At 42.9% G+C, this 22,996-nt stretch overlaps 1 protein-coding gene across 1 annotated transcript; it reads right to left on the bottom strand.

Annotated features, from left to right (window-relative positions):
* Positions 1-517: 517 nt before the first annotated feature.
* PRPS1 (phosphoribosyl pyrophosphate synthetase 1) lies at positions 518-22,367 on the bottom strand. Its single transcript, XM_043571669.1, has 7 exons — positions 22,088-22,367; positions 12,041-12,224; positions 10,838-10,936; positions 9,410-9,534; positions 6,122-6,295; positions 2,783-2,942; positions 518-1,647 (listed from the first exon to the last, which is right to left on the bottom strand). Exons 1-7 carry the CDS (start codon positions 22,207-22,209, stop codon positions 1,555-1,557), a joined length of 957 nt encoding a protein of 318 aa, XP_043427604.1. The 5' UTR covers positions 22,210-22,367; the 3' UTR covers positions 518-1,554.
* Positions 22,368-22,996: the final 629 nt, after the last annotated feature.

Here is a 22,996-nt window from a genome sequence, read left to right as displayed (position 1 = left end):
GGCTTCTCCCGAAGTTAAAGAGCGTCCTGATTTGATGATGCACCAAAAAAAATCCCTTCACCTTCTGGAATGCGTTAGCATTCATTCAATTGTACACATTTACCTTCCCCAGTGTTTAATTAGAAGGCCTGAAATTAAATGCCACACATGTATCAACTACTGATGGAGGGAAATGTTATATTTGGCAAAATTGGTTCCAAAATGAATAAATTATAAAGACTACACTCTTCCTCTGAGAAAGCACTTGGGTTCCTATTCCCCAGGAATAAGAACAAGAGATCCAGCAGGCCTCACAGGCGCTGTAATTCAGATACAATGCACAGAATCACGTTGTATCTAGTTCTTAGCACACCCCAGACATCTTAAGGTCTGAAGGTTGGATAAAACTGCGGCCAAGGTCTTCTCTTGGCTTAACAATGCAACTGACAGTCTGGAAGCACAGAAGAGTGATCACTGGGCCGTAAGACACCTAGACCAAACCTTTGGCAGAAAGACCGGTACAGATACGATACAGATCCACAATCACACAAAGACACTTTATTAGTTTCCTCTACAAGAGACAGTAAACAGTAACATCAACCTTTTTAACAGAAATCTCAGGTCACTGGAGAGGCCAAATCAATGGGAGGAAGATGAAAATGAGATATTTAAATTAATCTAAAGGCACTACGACCCCACCTAAAACCTACTACCAGGGTGGTAGCGGGCTCAGGAAGATTAAGCTACAGCAGAAACAATCCCATGTAAATGTTAGAGATCACATAGCAGGCCGTAAGTTTGCTTTCCAGAAGACTGTAGTACAAGGAACATTTGGGCCTGAGAGGGTTATTTGGCCAGGGAAAGGGCAAGATGGCTGAAGGTCAAGTCAAACGTAAAGGAACAGGTACAAAGGAGAATCCAAGGGACACAGTCCCCAAGCAGGGGGTGAAGGATCAGGCTATTTCCTCCCAAGAAGCATTCACTGCCCTGTGTGCTGCCACCCCTCAGGCCCGCCCCACCAACCAGAGAGCTGCCCGCTGGCTCCTGCTTTACAGGACTCAGCAACCAGAGCTGGGTTGGGGCTGCCTAGGGTTCCTGCTGTAATTTAGCATAGACTTTTGAGAGCTTTTCACAGGTTGGGGGTTGGGGGATGGGAACTGGGTCGGCTTTGTCACCAGTGGTTCGGCTTTGTCACCAGTGGTTCGGAACCAAGGAAACCCTGAAGAATTCACATGCAAAGTAGTCTGAGCTTCCCTCATCAACTTCAAACACCCCTACAACACAACACCCTCTCAAGCCTGCAATCTTGCAGCAGTTCGGCTGTGGTTAAAGCTGCAAAACTGCGAGGCTCACAGAATCCAAGAAGCTGGAATGAGACAACGGAGGAAGGAAATCCCAGCAGTGAGTCTCAATCCGTCTTTCTCTAATTTAGGAGAAACGCTAATATACCTGATGTGGGGTGTGGAAAGCTACACTGGAGCAAGCTGGGTTTTCTGCTGGATTTTTCATCAAATGCCAAGGGAGAACAAGGAGCGGGGTTCACTTTATTTGTAAAAAGCCTCAGCAGTAATTCTATTATAAAGGGACATGGCTGAACAGGTAGGAAACGGACTCCCCGTTGTGAGTTCTCCTGATGGCTTCTGCGAGGATCATTGAGATGTCAATCACCTAGGAAAGTGAGAAAATCGGCAGGTTAGGAACACCCAGACAGAGGACCCACCCTTTTGTAGACACTGAGGAGCAGACCTGTGAGGGTCCTTCCTCTTAAAACAGCTGCACTGTGCTATTTCCCTTTGGGAGCCACACCCAGCCATTCTGCAGCCTTTTTTTTTTTACGTTTATTTTTTGAGAGAGGGAGAGCAAGCATGAGTCAGGGAGGGGCAGAGAGAGAAGGAGATAGAGGATCTGAAGCAGGCTCTCCTGATAGCAGAGAGCCCGACTCAGGGCTCAAACTCACAAACCCGTGAGATCATGACCTGAGCTGAAATCAAGAGTCGGACGCTTAACTGACAGCCGCCCAGGTGCTCCATTGCGTTGTATTTTTAGTATCACCACTTAGGAAAGAGTCAAAGTGCTAATGGAGGAAAACCCCTCACCCAGACTCACCAAGGTGGCGGTGGGTTGACATTTACAAATTCTTAGGAATGAAAAAAAAAAAACCATTTAAGCTGGAAAAAAAAATCCTTAAAAAGGACATGGATGCTCCAATTCTACATATTAATTTCAGAAAGCGAATGGACTACTGTACACTTTAATTAAGCAAGGCCTTGTTCTTTTGATACAACAGTACTCGAACTTTAGTGTCTAATTCCTTGGGGAATTAAAACAGTGGCCCCAGGACCTCTTGGTTGTGCACGTCTCAGATGGAGCAAAGGAATCCGCATTTTAACAAGGACCATAGGAAATGAACTTTGTTTCCAGAGCATGCTTTGAGAAACGCTGCCATCCTAAGGGGTGTACTACTGGTTCAAAGGTTTCATGTTATGTCTGCAGGGGCCAACAGTTAAAAGCGAGACACACATACTGCAGAGCAAGGACTTGTAAATGTGAGCAGGTATCACGATCACTGAGACAGTCTGTTGAAATGTAGCATCCCTGGCGCTCCATCCTCCAGAGGTGCATCTAGCAACTTGAATCTTTTAAACCTGATTTCGTTTTCTTACTTTTGGACCACAGATCCTGATGACAGACTGAGCCCTTAAGAGCAAAGCGGGGAGGCTTCAGAACGTAGACACCCAATTCAATGTATGAAACCACCTCCTAAATAAATACTTAGAGTATTTTGCAAGAATTGCATCCTTACCTGTATTTTGGAGCAATGCTTCATCTTATCCTCCTGAGGTATGGTATTGGTGACGACTACTGCTTCAAAGCATGCATTGTTAATGCGGGAAATGGCCGGGCCAGAAAAGATTCCATGAGTCAAGATCGCATAAACTCTGGTGGCTCCAGCTGAGAGAAGTCTAGAGGAAGAAGCAGAGATGCTTTGGATTAATCTCACCTGTCACCACAGGACCCGAGTTCGGGGAGAGGAGTGTATTAATCAGCTTGAGCTGCCATAGCAAAATACCACAGACTGTGTGCCTTCAAAGACAGAACTTTATTTCACAGTCCTGGAGGCCGGGAACCCTAAGATTAATGTGGTGACAGGGTGACCTTCATCCTGTGGCCTCTCCCCGTGGCTTGTTGGCAGCCGCTGTCTCACTGTGCACTCATGTGACCTCTGTGTGCACATATGCATGGGGTAATCAGCTCTCTGGTGTCTCTGCTCACAAGAGCACTATTCCCATCATGAGACGGTCCCACCCTCGTGACCTCATCTAAACCTAGTGACCTCCCGAAGGCCCCATCTCCAAATATCATCGCACTAGGGGGCCTAGAACCACAACATATGAATTTTAGGAGAGACACAATTCGGTTCACAGCAAAAACAAATATATGGACTAAGAACTGATCTGAATAGGTTTGGATTAACATAGTGAGACTGGTACAGACTGCTATGCTCAAGGAAATCCATCTCCTTTTTTTCCTGGGCACACGGCTGGACTACCTTTCCCAGTATCTCTTGCATAGTTAGGAGTGACCATATGCCTTAATTCTAGCTATCAGAATGTGGGCAGATACAACGTACACAACTGGTTGGGCTTATAAAAATCTTCCATGGGTGGGGTGCCTCGTTGGCTCAGTCGGTTAAGCATCCAACTTCAGCTCAGGTCATGATCTCACGGTTCGAGCCCCACATTGGGCCCTATGCTGACAGCTCAGAGCCTGGAGCCTGCTTCAGATTCTGTGTCTCCCTCTCTCTCTGGCCCTCCCCCACTCATGCTCTCTTTCTCTCTCTCAAAAGTAAATAAAAATTAAAAAAAGATTTTTAAAAAAATCTTCCACGGGTGATTCTCCATGCTCTTTTCTCCCTTTCTGGATGGCCAAAATGGAAATGTCTTCCAAGGTAATCTTGGAAGCCTTATGTTAAAGATGTGGCACTACAAAACCAAAAGAGGAATACTTGCACTGGAGTTAAACCACAAACAAGAACTATCGCATTAACCAACTGACATTTCAGGGAGTCGGTCTGTTACAGCAATTAGCATTACCTTAATAATAAAAGGACGAAATGAGTTTTATAAATGTATACTCCAGGATCCAAATCAGCAATCATTCAGCACACAAATATTTTCTTAGCCCCTATTATATGCCAGGGCCTGTGCCTGGCACAGACACCCAGAGGTTAAGGAAAAATCACGAAAAACTATGCTGTCCACAGTAATGTGGATTATAAGCAATGGGGAGCCACTTAAGGTTTTAAAGGAGAGGAGTGATGGTATCTAGCCTTAGTTTTAGACAGATTCACAAGAGGGGAGGCAGTGTAAGAGAAGACAGACTGGGGAGGTACGAGATTGATTACCAGCAGCAGAGAGAACAGAATAAAGGCAGTTTAGAACAGTGCAGGCAAGAGAGGAGAAATAACATGAATGAAGGTGGTAGCAACTAAAATGGACAGTCAAGAGGTAGGACCAGGGTTTCTGGCTTAGGTAAAATATAAATAGGAAAATACTGTATACCCTGGAACAACATGGGGGTTAGGGGTGTCAACCACCCACCCCCATAGTTGAAAATCTGAGCAAAACTTTTGACTCACCCAAATCATAACTAATACCCTCCTGCTGACCAGAAGCCTCATCGATAACATAAAGTCCATTCAGACATATTCTGCATGTTATAGTATATGCTCTATTTTTATTTTATTTAGTTTTATTTATTTAGAGAGAGAGCAAGTGCACAAGTGGGAGAGGGGCAGAGAGAGAGGGAGAGAGAATCCCAAGCAGGCTCCACACTGTCAGCACAGAGCCTGATGCAGGGCTTAGATTCATGAACCATGAGATCATGACCCGAGCCAAAGTCAGACACTTACCCAACAGGCGCCCCATATGCTGTATTTTTACAATAAAATAGGCTAGAGAAAAGAAAATGTTATTAAGAAAATCATAAGGAAGAGAAAATACATTTATAGTCCTCTACTGTATTTATCAAAAAAAAGCACAATAAGTGGACTCACACAGTTGAAATCTGTGTTCAAGGGCCAACTGTATAGTCCTGTCTGTTCAGGCCTATACATTTCTACCTTAATTTGTTTCTTAAAAAAAAAAACTATCAGGGCACCTGGGTGGCTCAGTCGGTTAAGCGTCTGACTTCGGCTCAGGTCATGATCTTGCGGTCTGTGAGTTCGAGCCCTGAGTCAGGCTCTGTGCTGACAGCTCAGAGCCTGGAGCCTGTTTCAGATTCTGTGTCTCCCTCTCTCTCTGACCCTCCCCCATTCATGCTCTGTCTCTGTCTCAAAAATAAATAAACATTAAAAAAAAAATTTAAAAAACTATCAAGGGGGTGCCTGGGTGGCTCAATCAGTTAAGCATCCGACTTGGGCTCAGGTCATGATCTCGCAGTTCGTGAGTTTGAGCCCTGCGTCGGGCTCTGTGCTGACAGCTCAGAGCCTGGAGCTTGCTTCAGATTCTGTCTCTGTCTCTCTCTCTCAAAAATAAATAAAACATTAGGGGCACCTGGGTGGCGCAGTCGGTTAAGCGTCCGACTTCAGCCAGGTCACGATCTCGCGGTCTGTGAGTTCGAGCCCCGCGTCAGGCTCTGGGCTGATGGCTCGGAGCCTGGAGCCTGTTTCCGATTCTGTGTCCCCCTCTCTCTCTGCCCCTCCCCCGTTCATGCTCTCTCTCTCTCTCTGTCCCAAAAATAAATAAAAGTTGAAAAAAAATTTTTTTAAAAAATAAATAAAACATTAAAAAATTTTTAAAAAACAACTATCAAAAGTAGAGTATTCAGAGTGATAAGAACATTTTGGAAATACAGCGGTGATAGTTGCACATACTGCGAATGTATCTAACACCACTGAATTGTACACTTAATGGTCAAAGTGGCAAATTTATGTTTTATATAGTTGAGCACAGTAAGAAAAAAATAAGTAAGTGAATCTGGAGGAAAAATAAAATATTCATCAATTGATGCATATTGCAATTCAAGCCTAGGGTAATAAAAACTCCCAAAGATAGTTCTCATCTCCCTCAATTCACCTGCAGATAGCAAGCAGTTAGCTTTTTACTTCTAACCACTGGCCCCACCACCTCTTGGCACTCACTTGTCAGCCGCATGGCAGATAGTGCCACAGGTGTCGGCCATGTCATCTACCAGGATGGCCACCCGATCCTTCACATCTCCCACCAGCACCATGCGGTCTACTTCATTGGCCTTCTTCCGTTCTTTGTGAATCAGAGCGAAGTCCACATTCAACCGGTCTGCGATGGAGGTCACTCTGCAAGACAGTGGCGCGTTCACAGTTCAAACAGTGTGTGTGTGTGTGTGTGTGTGTGTGTGTCTCCTAAAGATGCCAACACAGGGACTAAATAGTGGGTTTGTTTTTCAGGGAGACCACTCTTCGAAACCAAACTGTTCCTGGGGCTGGAAGAAAACAACTCTACTTGACTGGCTTCTCAAAGGCAAACGTCACAAAGCAGGTTTTAGAGACTAATGCATCTGTATCCTGAGATTAGTCAGACTTCAATTATAATTAATTCTGGTTTACAGCAGGGGAGAGTCAGATGCCTCACCAGTCCTGGGAAGCAGCAGGATGCTAAGGCACATTCATTTAATAGACTGGCAGCAGAAGGGAAGAGAAAGAAGACTTCCTTTAGTTAATGCCGGGGGTGCACAGACTGTCCCAACTGGATGCACGGATGTGATGAGAAGTGAACCTGAGCCTCTGACAGGAGAGGAGTAAGTTCCCAGCCCATTCCAGTGCCTGTGCGCTCACCGCACTTACCCCCAGTGATCCACCAACTGTCAGTGTCAACTGTACATGGGCACTGAGCTTGGATGTTCCTTTTAGGAGCACTACAAGGAACACTGTACCAATTAATCAGGAAAATGGGACATCTTGCTTGGACAGCCCGAAGGATTGCCAACAAATCAAAATGTCTTATTTTTCTATTACAAAATAACATAAACCAAACTAGTAAGTGACACAGAAGACAAATCTTTGATGACAAAGTACCACAGAATTCACTCAGACAGAAATCCATCCCATGTAAATGACACCACGCTGTTCCAGTAACATGTAGGTCCATGCTCCACTGTGCCATCATCGTGCGTGAAGAAGCCTGTGGTTTGGGTCTTGTTTTTATTTTTTCATTTTAGAGAGAGAGAATCTTAAGCAGGCTCCACGCTCAGTACAGAGCCCCACACAGGGCTTGATCCTACAACCCTGGGATCATGACCTGAGCCAAAATCAAGAGTCAGACGCTCAAGTGACTGAGCCACCCTGGCGTCCCAGGTCTTGTTTTTTTAATGCAGCACTGATACAACCAGAGCATTGTCTGATTTCCATTATGCCTATGGTCACATAACAGAGTCTGTGCTGGACAGGGGAGAGCCTGTGACCATATAATAGAGAACGTGCAAGATCCAAACCACAACCTGAACAGCTTATGTATCCTGATCTAAATGAACCATACCTTGTGTTCCCCATTACTAGAATTGTGTGGGCATAGAACATAAGAATAACCAATCTCCTTGGAATGTTTACTCATCCAAGACAAATGCATGCTCAATTAGCTCAAGCATCCCAGACTGCCCATACTCCATGGCCAACAAAATCAAAGACTGACAGGGGACACCTGAGTGGCTCAGTCAGTTAAGCTTCTGACTTTGGCTCAGGTCATGGTCCCACAGTTCGTGGGTTCTAGCCCTGCATCAGGCTCTGTGCTGACAGGGCAGAGCCTAGAGACTGCTTCGGATTTTGTGTCTCCCACTTTCTCTGCCCCCTCCCCTGCTCGCGTTCTCACGTTCTCTCAAAAATAAACATTAAAAAAAAATCAGTGACTGACAAAGCAGGAAGGGCTGGAAAAAGTCACTCCCTACACCATGGAGGGGAAAACTCTGTGCAAACCACAATCACACAGGGACCTCTACCTACTCCAAAAACCCTGCCAAGACCAAACTGATAGCTACTCACTCAGCAAATCCTCCACTATGGAAAGAGAATTATAAACACACACACAGAGTGGTCATGTGGCAATAAGTCACCTACTAAAGGCAGTTTTCCTATACCCAACTTTGGAAAGAAGATCTTGGCTTGATTATTTGTTTCAAACACGACTATTTTCTAAGTCCCATGGCAAGATGTGAAAATAATGCCCAACAAGTTAAGACAAGTTTGACAACTGCCATTAGGGGGATGCTTTTTCGGCTCTGTCACTTTTACAGATAATAACTATTGATTACATGAGACTCACAGAGCCACACATCTGGCTGGATAACGGAACTCAAGTGCTCAGCTTATCAGTTCTGTTGGAGTTACTGAAATAAAGAGGTTGTGGACAAACAGTCATTGAAGATTTAAATGGCCTTTAGAAAGACTGGAATTAGCTTTCCCCAATCATCTGTGTTTTGTAGCCTCTTCATTCTATTTCCACAACAAGAAGAACATGTGTCAGATTTTTGAATGTATTACTAATGAGTGATCCACTAAGGAAATCAAGAGCGCTTAGTCGGCACCATGTGAGCTGTGAAGCACTGAAACTGGCAATGCCTGGCAATCAGTTTGTTTAAAATGTTAAGGTCTTGGTTTTAAATATAAAGTTAGCACATTTTATTTTCCCTCCTGCTTAATGTCTCAATGCCAGGGTTAACACGGGTCGAACCAACAGCATCATGAGGGGAGTGAAAGCCTATTTGTCCAATAATAGCACATGGTTCAATAGCTGGTGCCATTCACTGGAAACCCCAATTTCCCAGCCTTCTGGATGGGTTCACAGTGGTATTGCTTGCTAGCTCTGTGGTGCCAAGTTACTAATGCGGTTCAGTCAAGCCTACAACACTGCAACTACTTAAGGACCCCCTCTAGGCTGCCTTGTCTTTCTGTCACTTTCTGGCAGTGACTCAGGTCAGTAAAACTATGTCCAGCTCGTGTCCCAGATACTGATACACCCATTCTGAAGTATACGTGACCCTTGAAAAACATGGGTTTCAACTGTGCAGGTCCACGTATAAATAGATTTTTCTTGATGCAGTACCATGCTGTAAATGTATTCTCTCAACAACAGTTTCTTTTCTCTAGCTTGCTTTGTTGTAATACTATCTATAACACACGTAAAATACGAAGTGTGTTAATTGACTGTTTATGTTTTTGGTAACACTTCTGGTCAACAGCTGGCTATTAGTAGTTAAGTTCTGAGGTGGTCAAAAGTTATATGCAGATTTTGGAGTGCATGGGGCAGGGGGTGGGGAGGTCGATGCCCCTAATCCCCATGCTGTTCAAGGGTCAACTGAACTTAAAAACTGTCACTTGCTAGAAAAATGACAACTTTCTGACATAGCTGTATGAAAGATATCCCCAGTACTGTGAGAACAATGCACAGTTTGGCCGTACCTCTTAGCTCCACCAGCATCGGGGGAGACAATAGTGCAGTTCCTCCACTCAGAGATGTTTTCCCTGATCCATTTCAGGACAGCTGGCTCCGCATACAAATTATCCACTGGGATATCAAAAAAGCCCTGTAGAAAGAAGCTGAGTCACTTTTGCTTTCTTTTTGTGCTCTTCGATTTATAAATGACTAATACAAAGAGGATAATAACTGGCCCAAAGAATACCTTCCTGTGACATTCAAACTGATTAGAAGGCATGCTCAGTGTAGCAGATTAAAAATGGCTTCTCAAACCTGGGCTGGCCAAGAGAGTCCCGGCCAAGAGGGGCAAGGCCTGACTTCAGCTAACCCACAATTGACTACAGGACCATGAAAGAGCCCTTGGGAAGAACGGCCAAGTTCAGCCAATACCGCGACTGCCCAGTCAATGTGGAGACCCATGAGGTAATACTTATTGCCTTATTCCATCAAATGTTGGGCTGGTCTGTTAGGGAGCAAAAGCTAACTGTTAAACTACTTAGAAGACGCTTTGATACGTAAACTTAGTGGAATGTATTTATAATAAATGGTCACAGAGAGTAACTGGTAAAAGATCTCTGTTCTAATACTATTTGCTACAGATTAGTTGCGTTTCTCAAGAAATCTGTTCCTCTTCGATAAAATGGGTATAATCAGGGGCGCCTGGGTGGCTCAGTCAGTTAAGTGTCTGACTTTGGCTCAGGTCATGATCTCACGGTTCGTGGGTTTGAGCCCCTACATTGGGCTCTCTGCAGTCAGTGCAGACCCTGCTTTGGATCCTCTGTCCCTCTACTCACGTGCATGCACATTCTCTCTCTCTCAAAAATAAATAATAAAAACACGTTTAAAAAATGGTCATAACCACCTACCCTGTGTACCTCACTGGATTGCCATAAGCCTCCAATGATGATGTGAAAGTCCCTTTAAACAGTACAAAATACAAAGGAATGCTGCGTTCCCCTTACTCTGTGTTTATGCTAGAAAGTAGATTCTGATATCTGTGGCTCTAAATTTAATGATGACAAAAACAGTTCCCAATTACTGAGCACCTATCCTGAGTCAGGCATTTATACCATAAATTTAGTACTCACAATAACAATGCAGTGCGTGTTCAGAGTAGTTAAATAATCTGTGCAAGGTTATAAAGCCAGTAAGTGTCAGCCAGTATTCAAACTAGGTCTGAACCCAACGTCCATGTTCTTCTCAGAATACCAGACCACCTCCCTTATCCAACCACTCCAAATGACTGAGATGGTAAACAATGCTTAAGGTGAGGATGTTTAAAATGATGTCGATGTCTAGTTTATTTAAGCTGTCTTTGGGCAGGTTTTTGCTTCTGTGCACTCTTAGCATTATAAGCTCTCTCCTCCCCACACCCCCTGCTTTCTAATGCTGAATATTTAGCTTCCAGATACCTGAATCTGAGAGGCATGCAGGTCCATGGTGATAATATGATCTGCGCCTGCTACAGAGAGCATGTTTGCAACAAGCTTGGCTGAGATTGGAGCCCGGCTCTAAATGGAGGGGACAAAAGAAGAAGGACAAAAAACCAAAAAGCCATTTAGAGAAACAATTCATTTGCTCAAGAAACATTTGCTTACTGTGCACCTACTATGTTTACGGCACCATGCTACCAGGAAATTCATAGCAAGTGCCATGGCCATTGACTATATGAGTAAATTGCAATCTAGCACAAATACTAAGTAGAATATCACTTTTCCAAATCAGGATACATATTTCAGAGAAGAAAAATACCTTCCTACCTTTTGTTTTCTTAATGTACATATTTTCAGCCTATTTAAGGGTTTTAATGCTCAATTATTCAAACTAGGCTGACTTAAAAAATCTTTTTCACAAGAATTATTAAAATCTCTTTTGACACATACATACGCAAACCTGTATTGCATCTAACATGTCAAAACTTAAAAGACAGATCACAGAATGGAAATTCTAGTTTATTGTGCAAATTATACCACTTGCTTACTCATCTTGAGGTCAATATTCCAACAACTTCAACCTCCTTAAATGACAGATAAACACACCTGCTGCACGATAAACTAGCAAAGCCCATGCCCTTTATACTCTGTAGGAGCACTATAGTCTCAGAATAAAAATGTCTGGCCTTCTCCCAGACATTGTACGTAAAATTTGGGCACTGACTGTTAGAACAGACCTGCAAAGTTTTATACATGTACCTTAACCTCTAATATACCAGATAAATAAGGGGAGATGTGCATGTGTATAATGAGATCAGGTATTCATGTAACTGACTTCAAGTTTTATGACGAGGGTCCCAGAGGATCTACCAGTTTAAAAAATATTCTACTCCACGGTAGCTGGTGCTTAGTCCTCTTGATACAATTAAAAAGTCACAGTGAGCTGAGAGTCACAGATGTATGATGAAGAAATACAGACTACAAAGATGTTGATTTATATAAACCAATCACATGTCAATTGTTTTGAACACTGGGTAATACCTAAGAGAATGTGATTAAAAAAAACAACAATATCCTCTAAATATGTATCTGAGAATTGAGAAGTTTTTTTGTGACTCTGGGCATGTGCTTCTTCTGATTAAAACAAAAAAAAATTTTTTTTAAAGTAGATTCTGCTTCTACCTTATCCTTCTTGTCCTGCCGGGCATACGGAAAGCATGGGATGACTGCGGTAACCCGGCTGGCTGAAGCGATCTTGCAGGCGTTAATCATGATCAAAAGCTCCATTAGATTGTCATTTATTTCACCACAGCCACTCTGAACAATGTAGACATCCTCTCCACGTACACTTTCGCCAATTTCCACACTACAACGAGAAAGGAACGAAAACAAAAAACAGGTTTTAAAGCACCATACTACACTTCTACAGACAGTATAGCCTAAAAAGTATAACTTCCCTACTAGTATGCTGTTAATGAGTTCTAGCTGCACATGGTCACTGATCCCCTCAGACTTTGGGAGATCCCCAGGAGGAGCCCCTGTTCCAGAAGCAGTTTACTGCCTCAGTTTACGCCAGTGTACTATACAAATATTACCTATTGTTACATGAGACATGGCATGAAAAAGCCTGGCTAAAGAACTTACAAGTAACCGGACCATAATTTCAGTGAGCTGCCTGTGTCTCATTACGTATAGGAATAGGACATGTGCATGCAAATTGGATACAGAGCCTGTGACTGTCACAATCCACGTATAACAAAAGTAGAGAGATCATGTGAGGAATGAATCACACTACTGTTCTATAACGATGCCTTCTATGGAAGCCAGTACCACATCTACCATATTGGCACTTCACTCAACAAACAGTAAATGTTCATATGCCAGTCACTGTGCTAAGTGCCAGGGACACATGGAGAATAAAACAGATGTGGTCCTTGCCTCCATTTTATGCGAACTGTATTCTTTCCAATTAGTATGTCTTGTTTAAAAAATATTCCACAGGAAGTTAATTATGGAGTAGGGCTACACTTAACCATAAAATGAAAGTTTTAATATCCATGCTTGGGTTGTTACCAAGAATAACTTATAATTAAAAAATCATAACCTCCGTGACACCTCAGAGCAACACCATTTCCCCCAATTAATCCTGTAGGTGAGGTGGTGGTATTTGCGCGCGCGTGCGTGTGTGTTTTACATAGCGTGTATCAACCAGGAGTAGGTTAGAATTGTGGATAACTCCTACTGATCAAGAGAAAAACTTCAACAGGAGAGAATTCCATTGCCAGAAGCAGCTAATATAGGGAGACAGTTATATTTATTCTTTTCCAATTCAAGTAACAATTAATTTTAAAAAGAATGAGGTTGGGTGCATGGGTGGCTCAGTTGGTTAAGTATCCGACTTTGGCTCAGGTCATGATCTCCCCATGGGTGAGTTTGAGCCCTACATCGGGCTCTGTGCTGACAGCTCGAAGCCTGGAGCCTGCTTCGGAAAATAGGTCTCCATCTCTCTCTGCCCCACCCCCACTCGCGCGCGCTCTCTCTCTTAAAAATAAACATTAAAAAAATAAAAAGAAAAAATAAAAAGAATGGGGTTAGTTTACATTGTAAAGCAAGACAAATAAAAGCAAATGGTAAAAATCAAACCAGAAACCAATTAGAACAGGGAAGCTGAGATTCTTGGTAGCCAGAACAAAGAAGAAAACCCATTAGTTTGGGATATCTGTAGATAAACCTTCTTCAGGCACTGAATTAAAGAAGTATTTTATACTGGGGATCCTTATGTTAAAAGTGCATGATTTGCTCAATAATTAATATCAATAAAGTAGAAAATGGGCAAAATAAACCTGAAGTAAGCAGAAGAAAATTAACCATTAAGAGCAGAAATCAATGAAACCAAAAACAATAGAGAAAAACCAATGAAACACAAAGCTGGTTCTTGGGGGAAGGGGAATTTAAAAAACTGGTTAAGCCTTGGGGCACCTGGCTAGCCCAGTCAGATGAGCATGCAGCTCTTAATCTCAGGGTCGTGAGTTCGAGCCCCACATTGGGTGCAGAGATTGCTTAAATAAATAAACTTTAAAAAAAAATTAAAAAATGGATGTCTCTAAGATTGACCAAAAACAGCTTCACTAGAGAGTTCTACCAAACATCTGAAGAATTCACACGAATTGTGCACCATCTTTTCTAGAATGCAGATGAGGAGGGAATATTTTCCAATGCATTTTACAAGGCCAGTAGTAGTGAGCCACCAAAAAACCAGACAAAGGCAACATAAGGAAAATACAGAGAGGGAGAAGAGAGGTGGGTGTGGTTATGACAGGATGGAGCCTTGTGGTGACAGGATGGTTTTGTATTTTGACTGCATCAATGTCCATATTCTGCTTCTTGTGTCACACTACAGTTTTGCAAGAAAACTCTAGTTTGGAATGACTATGGCTGGGAGCTTTGGGAAAACTGGGTAAGGGGTACACAGAACGTCTTGGCATCATATCTTACAATTACCTGTGGATCTACAACTATCTCAAAATTTGACTTGAACACAGAAGCGCATAATCATGCTTTGTACGTACTTGAGTAAATAAAGCGTTAACTGTGGCCCTCAGTGAAAGCTGAAGTCACAGAAATGTAGCTAAAAACAAAAGCATTTCTGCATTAAGTCAAAGAACCTAGTCCAGTTGTATAATGTTCTGAGAAACTGTGCAATACTGTGAGGGAATCTGGAAAACTCTGGGCTTTTTGATTTGAGAGATAGCTCATCTCAAAAGATTTTCTCCCTAGCTTACTATGTATCAGTTACATGGCCTTCCTTAACATTCCCTGCTCACATCATTGGCTTGCACTTCTTTCCACTTACCTGGGATGCTCTTCCTACAACTAGCTGGTTTATTTCTCAGGACTTCAATCAAAGTATCTCCTCTGACCCTCTTATCAAAAAAGTGACTTCCTGAGAAGCAAAAGATCAAAAGTGACTTAAAAATAATCAACCAATTAAAATATATATATGGACCTTGTCTGCAAACCAATTCGAGCAAACAGAGAAGAAAAGCACCCACAATTATGAGGCAGGGAAATGTGAACACTGTGTATTTGATATTAAGAGATTGCTGTTAACATTTTGAGGCAAGAAAATGGGACTGTGGTTACTAAAATGTACAAGGGCAATATACTATCTAGGCTTGTTTCAAAGTAACTGTGGGTGTGTATGGAAGGGGGAATAACAGATGAAAACAAGATTAAACCAGGAATTGAGAATTGCTGAACTGGGTGATGGGTACCTTGGGGGAAACCACTATACTTTTCTACTTCTGCGTGTTTGAAATGTTTCATAATAAAGTGACCCTCCCCAGTCATTCCCTCACCACTTTAGTTATTATCTTCAAAAACACTTATCATAACTTGTTATCACTTTATTTTGTAAACACTTGTTTATTGCCTGTCTCTTTCACTAGCACATAAGCTCCACAAAGGCAGGGACCAGATTTGTTGCACTCTTCTGTATCCCCAGCCAGCCAGTGCCTCTAGGGCACAAACAATGAATGAATGAATATCCGGCAGGACTAGGATGCCTCTCGGTATCCACTCAAGATACTGTGAACCTTTTGCAGGTGTACTAGTGAGAAAATTTAGAAGACGGACTTCTATCATTCCTCACAAAGTAACTCACTTCACACTAGAGGCAATGGGTCCAACATGTTTCTTTAAAAGATTTTGATAAATCTGTTCATACCCTTTTCACAGATACACAGCTGGCAGAGATTTCATTTTGGGTGGAACTACATACAACCTGTTGGGAGCACCAGAATATGACAGCTACGAAGATTTTTGCAGCAGGATCCTGAAATACTGATACCGAGGCAACAGACTAAATGATATAGCAATTTTGTGGACCCCGGCTTAGCCAAGTTGACATCTGTTAATCACCGAGGTCAGCCTTAAAAAACAATGGACTCTGGGGGAGCCTGGGTGGCTTAGTCAGTTAAGCGTCCAAACTTTGGCTCAGGTCACGATCTCAGGGTTCACGAGTTTGAGCCCCGTGTCGGGCTCCATGCCGACAGCTCAGAGTCTGGAGCCTGCTTGGGATTCTGGGTTTCCTTCTCTCTCTGCCCCTCCCCTGCTGGTGTTCTCCCTCTCTCAAAAATAAATAAACATTAAAAAAAAAAAACAAAACAATGGAGTCTGTCGGCAACCTTAACTACGCCCATGCCAAAATTACATTCTGAAGACATTCTTCAAAATTCAAATGGACAAGCAGGAGGGAGCCAGGGAGCACTTTCTGTGAGAGTAACTCCCATGTTTTCCAAAGTGAAGGTCCTAGAATGGCACTGAGCAATCTGGGAGTCACTGGATTTGTGTGGTTATGGAGCGCCTAAAATGTCACTAGTGACAGAGGAACTGAATTGAGATGTGCTACAAGCATACAATACACACTCTATTTATTGTGAAGGTGGGAGAAACAAAAGCAAAACGTATCTCAATTTCAAAGTTGCTTATGTGCTGAAATTATCATATTTTTGGATATACTGGGATAAGTAAAATATACTAAAAATGTAAAAAACACAATGGACAAGGCTAAGTCACACCTCCTGGAGGAGAACGCGCTCTGCAGGTTACTCATTGTGGTAGGCCCAAACAAGAGACAGCGGTGTTTAAGGGACTTCTCAGATCTCCTTCACTAACACTGCCCACCCTTTAAGAAGTTCCAGTCCACAAGAGTCCCTTCTATGTTTTATGGTGCACAACTCTGGGGTCTGGACCAAGTATTTCAAATACCTGTGCAACTTCAAAACTCAAGAAAAATTTAATCCCGCCCACAGGTGTGGGATGAGCCCCATACCTCACCTCCTTGAGGAAGATCTCCATTTCCTTGGGGGAGAACAAAGGTCAGGCACACTGATTTCCAGGAAAGTCACCTCTGTCCTCTACATGTGATATGGAAGGCCTATGGCTCTTATTCCAGTCAAGAACACAGAATATCATCTGTGGTCCAGACATACACTCAACCCAGAACCAGGTGGTGTTGATTAGGAATTTAAACAAAAGCTCCAAGAGGCTAAGAGAAGGGCTAATTACCTATTCCAAAGCTTTGTTTTCAAGACCAGAAAACAACACATGATGGCTTATCTCTCTTTACAAATGCCTAAACTATCAGAAGTAATATTAAAAACACCCATAATAATTGTTTACATTGTTCCTTATGTTACTCAATATCATTATTTAAGGATCCCACCCATGAAATTCCCAGAATTTTGTGCCTGGAGGTATCTAAAGAGTTTCATGATACTCAGTTGGTTAAGCATCTGACTCTTGATTTTGGCTGAGGTCATGATCTCACCATGTGAGATCCAACCTGTGAGATCCAGCCCCTCGCTGGGTGTGGAGCCTGCTTAAGATTCCCGGTCTCCCACTCCCTCTGCCCCTCCCCTGCTCATGCTGTTCTGTCTCTCTCTCTCTCAAAAAAAAAAAAAAAAGAAAAACTACATAATCCACTGCAAGTGGCTTTATCCCTTTGGCTACCAGGAAGCCAAGGGATGCAGTTAAAGTAACACTAGACTGCAGTAACTACCTTGTGCCAAATTCTTGGCACAATTATGATAGGCCTTTGTTCTAGAAGGCTTCTGAAGCATCTATTTAACAAATCGTGTGACTATCATGAAACACACTTCAAATCCTTTCTTGAAAGCAGCTAAAGTATTAATTATAAAATTAAATTATCACTGCCAAGTTAAACATGAGAGACCATTTGTTACATACATAGATTTAGCAGAGGTATGCCTTTAAAAAAATCACAGAGTACTCTAACATCACATAAGGTTTGAATAATAATTTTTTTTTAATTTTTTTTTATTTAAAAAAAATTTTTTTTCAACGTTTTTTTTATTTATTTTTGGGACAGAGAGAGACAGAGCATGAACGGGGGAGGGGCAGAGAGAAAGGGAGACACAGAATCGGAAACAGGCTCCAGGCTCTGAGCCATCAGCCCAGAGCCTGACGCGGGGCTCGAACTCACGGACCGCGAGATCGTGACCTGGCTGAAGTCGGACACTTAACCGACTGCGCCACCCAGGCGCCCCTTGAATAATAATTTTTGTAAAAGCACCAGCTCACCACCCAACACAATTGCTAGTAACACTTTTGTGTTATCATATTACCCGATGATAGTCAACCAACAGTTCAGCCATTTCCCAAAACCAAATTTAGGACTAAATCCTGAAGCATAGAAAGGTGTTATGACCAGACATGTATCTAGCAACTTGAAAATTTTATTTATTTAACTATATGCAAAATAAAGCAGTGTAAGTAAAACTAGGACACTGCCTTATTTTACTGTGTATTCTAATCTCACTAATCAAGATCAATCTTGCCCCTCCAGTAGTATTATAAGGTACAGACTTTCAGAAAGCCTTAAAATACCTGCAAACTATACTCCTATTATACAGCTTGGTCAATCAATAGTTCAGTGAGTCCTCAAAAAAATCTTAGTATTATTTCTATGGTTTCCTCTAAGTCTAAGAGATGATAAATTAGGCAGTGATTGATGGTAGAAGAGCTGTGGCTAAAACCTGTTTGCTTTTAATGCAATTTATCAGGTGGAAAGACCTAGTTTAGCAATTTAAAGGGTAACACTCCATGTTCTCTCCCTCTAGCTACTAACGGTGTGTTCTCCAAATGGCTTTGGGCCAATCATTCCCCCAATCTTCTGGCAAGGCCAGGCTGGCTATGTCCATCCAATGAGAAAAACAGCTTCTGCTTTATCTTTACTTTAGCATCAGTGCATCCAACCAGCATGGAATGCTAAGAAACACAATAGGAAATAAAGCAAAATCTAAAAGGCGGATAGTCTTCTTAAGAAAATCTCAAGAATTTAGATGGAGACATTGGCATGTGCAAAAAGCAAGGGATTAACTAACCAAGGGATTAACTAACCAAGGTTCTTAGGAAAATCGTAGACAATCAAAGTTAAAGTCCTCCCCCCTCTGAGACTATCCACAGTAACCAAATAAACCAAAGCTATTTCTTGATATTGAAGAGAATCAAAAAAACATCAAAAACTTTAATTTATTCATAAGTTTTAAAAGCCAGATGAGATACTCCATCAACAAAAATTGTAAGCAATAGTACCCAGTATTGGGCAAGTTACTTAACCTCTGAATCTTAGTTCCTTCATCCATAAAATGGGGATAGTAACTTCTCAGCAGGGTAGAGGGGATTAGAAATGTATAAAGTACTTAGCATAGGAACTAGCACCTCTTAAGCACTCATACATTAATTACTATTATTTTGATTATTGCCGATGAGAGCAGAAATTGGGTCAACTTTTCTAGAGGGCAAGAGCAGAAATTGGGTCAACTTTTCTAGAGGGCAATTTGGTAACATGTTATCAGTTGCCTGAAAAATGGCATCTACCCCTTAAGTTGGTAACTCCCCTTCTAGGGATTTGTCCTAAGGAAATGGACAAAGATTTGTGTTCAAAGGTTTTCATATAAAAGCATTAGTCAACAACAGGAAATATCTACTACTCAGTTATCTAAAATTACGGTAAAACTGTAAGAAGACCAGAACAGCTATTTAAAACCATGTAGACTAAATATTAAGGGGAGAAATTATTCAAAATATATTGCTAAGTGATGAAAGCCATAGATACCTTACATTTTTGGAAAAGTACATAAACACACAAAATATCTGGAAGGTCATAAATCAAAATGTGAACAGCTGATCTTGGGTGGTGGCGGCACTATCTGGGAGGTCTTTTTTCCCCTTTGTCCTCTTCTGTAGTTTCTGCAATACCATCACCACAACTGCTTACCAACATCCACTGTGCATTTATTGGGTTGGACAATGTTCTAATTTATCTCATTTAATCTTCACAATAATTCTATGGGTAGCTATTACTTTACAGGTGAGGCAAAGAAAAGCTAAGATTTCAAATGCAGGTTCTCTGATTCCAGAGCCTGAGCTTCTAATCTCTCTTATTCTTTGTGTGCAATACACCCACCTATATGTATGTTTCCTGCGTAACTGGACAGCAAGGGAGGCTCCTGAGTCGAGAAGTAAAGCCACTCTGCTTGAGAGAGCACCAACCCCTGTGACTCTGCCAAATAGCAAAACTGTCTCATTTGAGGATGGGCTCTGCAGTTCTCCATCTGATGACCCAGAGTACCCACTGAGCTGCTCTGTCTATGCCCTTCAGAGCCCAAGAGTCACACAGAGCAGTAGTTACCATTTCTACAGTGCAGAAGAGCCAAAGGTGGGGGTGGGGGATGGAAGAGGGAAGCTCCACGGGCAACATACTCAATTATGTTCAATGAAGATTTCAAAACACCTAGAGAACCAAAAAGCTATTAAGCCTGAAACGAGGAAACCAAACCAGTCAGCCATTTTCCACATTGGGCTTAATCTTAACCAATGTTTCCAAGCATGCCTCTGTCCAGCTGTTTAAAAATGAAACCAGCCTGATTTCAGAAATAGATGGGGATTGCTGATGAATCCAGATCGGTCAGAACACTGAATTGTTCTCGTCCTCCCCCTCTCCCAATATAGTTTCAGGCTCTAGAGTATTGCATTATGACAGAGGGTGAAGGGTTAACACAAAGAAAAATAAGGTCTTTGGATTTTTACTAGAAGTGTAGGAAGAGGATTTAATAACCATAGTTCTCTAAGGCGGGCAAAAAACCCCTCTAAATGAAAATCATTGTTGTCCCCACCTGTATTGCCACATGCAATGTCTGGTCCTGTATGGTTTCATTATTAGGGTGTCATAATGGTGTGGTCAAAGCTAAAGACAGCAGCTTGGCTAGCCTCTTCTGACTAAGGTATTGCCTAGTTACAGATGGTGTCAGTGTTTGCACTAGCATCTGCATCACAACCAGCAGTACAACAATCAAGTATCCAGAAGGAAGCTGTCCACTACAGATGAATGATTTTATAAGCAGATCTAGAAAGGATAGGGGAGTTACACTTCCATAGTAAGTTTAAAGAAAGAAAAAAAGGAAAAAAAAAGCATTTAGGAAAAAATGTTGAAAGTAACCTTAACTAATTTAACTGACCATTAGACTTGGTGTAAACTTTCCCCTTACTAGATGACTGACTAGATGACTGCATCCATAAGACTGTAGGCCCAGCTCTGATTTGATCAACAGGACCACAAAACACAAAGTATACCTATCAACCAGAAGATTCTACATTTAGGTGGAAGGCACATTGAAAGGATGAAATAACTAAGTTATCTTTTAAGATGGCCCCAAGGTGCAGGAGGAGGTTGGGAGTGGGGGGAGGGAGCACGTTTAATTAGCAAGGCAATGAAAAAAATTCCAGCTGCAATGTACCATGCAATTCCGGTCTTCCACTGTATTATCTTTCCTCCATTATCTTAACACTGCGATGAAAACTGTTTCCTAAAATCCTCACAACAGCGCTAAGAGGAGTGGACGAGTTCAGGAGGGACTTTGCTACTGAAAAATACGTTTCTGTATCATCTGTACCAGTACCCGCACTGGGAAAGGTCAAGGATTCCAGAACTAAGGTTCCCCCAAATTTTTGGATGGCTCAAGCTGAGATGCTGGCAATCAGGATGCAGAGTTAATGCATCACTTTATTTGATCAACTAGATTTAACTTAAGTATGGCTCCGATTCTAAAGATGTGAAAAGCCAACGCTTGCCAATCCAAGGGAAGTCCTTAGTAATCATTTTGGCGCCCTCAGTACATAATGTCAATTTCCTTCAAAACGAAACCCAACCGACACCATTTCGAATTGAAAAGCTGCTTCTTAGACTCTAAAAGAAACACCAGGAGGGCTTATTACGCAGTAAGGTTCTCCCAAGCAAGCTGGTCCAAGAGTTAAAGTGAACCCAGTCCAGTCAGGATAGCTCAACAGCGAAGCGACAAAGCCACGTGTCCCCTTGGCCGAGGCTAAGCGTCTTTCCCTTCCCGTAGCTCTAGGCGGCCACTACCCCGCCTTGGGTCCTCGGGCCCTTGACTTCAAACCCGACAGCTTCGCCTCATGCTCCATCTTGACTCCACCCCACCCCACGGTGAGAATGAACGTGACCCTCCCGCGAGAGGTAAAATAACGGAAACAGCCCGTGGGGCACGCTTGCCACAGAGCTGCCCCTTCCCCTTCCCCCCCCCCCTGCGGTCCCTCAGAACTCACGCGGCGGCCCCATCCCCCTACTCTCTGCCGCCCAAGCGGGGTCCCTGCCGCCCCGGGTTGGGGTCCCAACTTCGTCCTTACCAGGTCTCTTGGTTGCTGAATTTCTTAGTCACCACCTTGCCTAGTTCCAGGCCCAGGCGGTCAGCAATTTTCTGGGATAAGTCTTGGTGGGAACTGCCGCTGAAGATTTTAATATTCGGCATCTTGGCCAACCACCCTAGGCACTCTCTGCTCAGCGATCACTGTTGCTGCAGAGACCGGAACCGAAGTCGGCCCACAGACTCAGGTCCAAACCGCTTCGCGTTGCTACTCCGCCATCTTACATTCCCGCCGGGCGTGCGGCTCTAAATTGCCCACCGCCAGGAAGGCGGGGTCAGCAAAGAAATCCACACCCCGTCCGCCCTGATTAGCTGAACGGGAGCGAGGGGCGGGTCCTCACTGTGGCTCTTGCCTGCCTCCAGTTGTCTCAGGTATTGGCTGGAGGCCACGAAAGGGGCGAGGCTAAGGTATAGCCCCGCCCCCGTAGCCAGGCAGTGGGCGAGAGCTGGCTCAGGAGCGCCAAAGCAAACCACGTTTGATTGGGGAGTGCAGGGATGCTGGTGACGCATAGTGCCAGATCTTTCTCGCAAGCGGGAACTCAGACACGCTTTTTTTTCCCTTTAGTGCCAGAAATTAAGTTTGGCTCTGGTTTACAGTTCCTTTTAAGAAAATCTGTTTATCAGGATGGCAGCCAGTTTGTCAGAATGAAGGGGAGGTTTCTGAACAAGAGTTTGCATATTTCTGAACGTGATTTTTATCTCCTTATAAGGATAGGGCTGAATTAAAGCACGTTTACATCACAGAGAGACACCCGTACCACAGGTGCATTCAAAGGGCATGCTTACCTTTTGCAACTGTACTGTGTTGCCTTTGCCTGGAAGACAAGTCCCAAGGGGAAAGTGACTGAGGACATGTCACCTCAATCATCCAGAGACACGGCAAGAGAAAGTT

This window comes from Prionailurus bengalensis, chromosome X, assembly GCF_016509475.1.
Source record: "Prionailurus bengalensis isolate Pbe53 chromosome X, Fcat_Pben_1.1_paternal_pri, whole genome shotgun sequence".
Lineage (NCBI taxonomy): Eukaryota > Metazoa > Chordata > Mammalia > Carnivora > Felidae > Prionailurus > Prionailurus bengalensis.
Note: the sequence above shows the minus strand (reverse complement) of the source record. Positions and strands in the feature narration are given on the sequence as shown.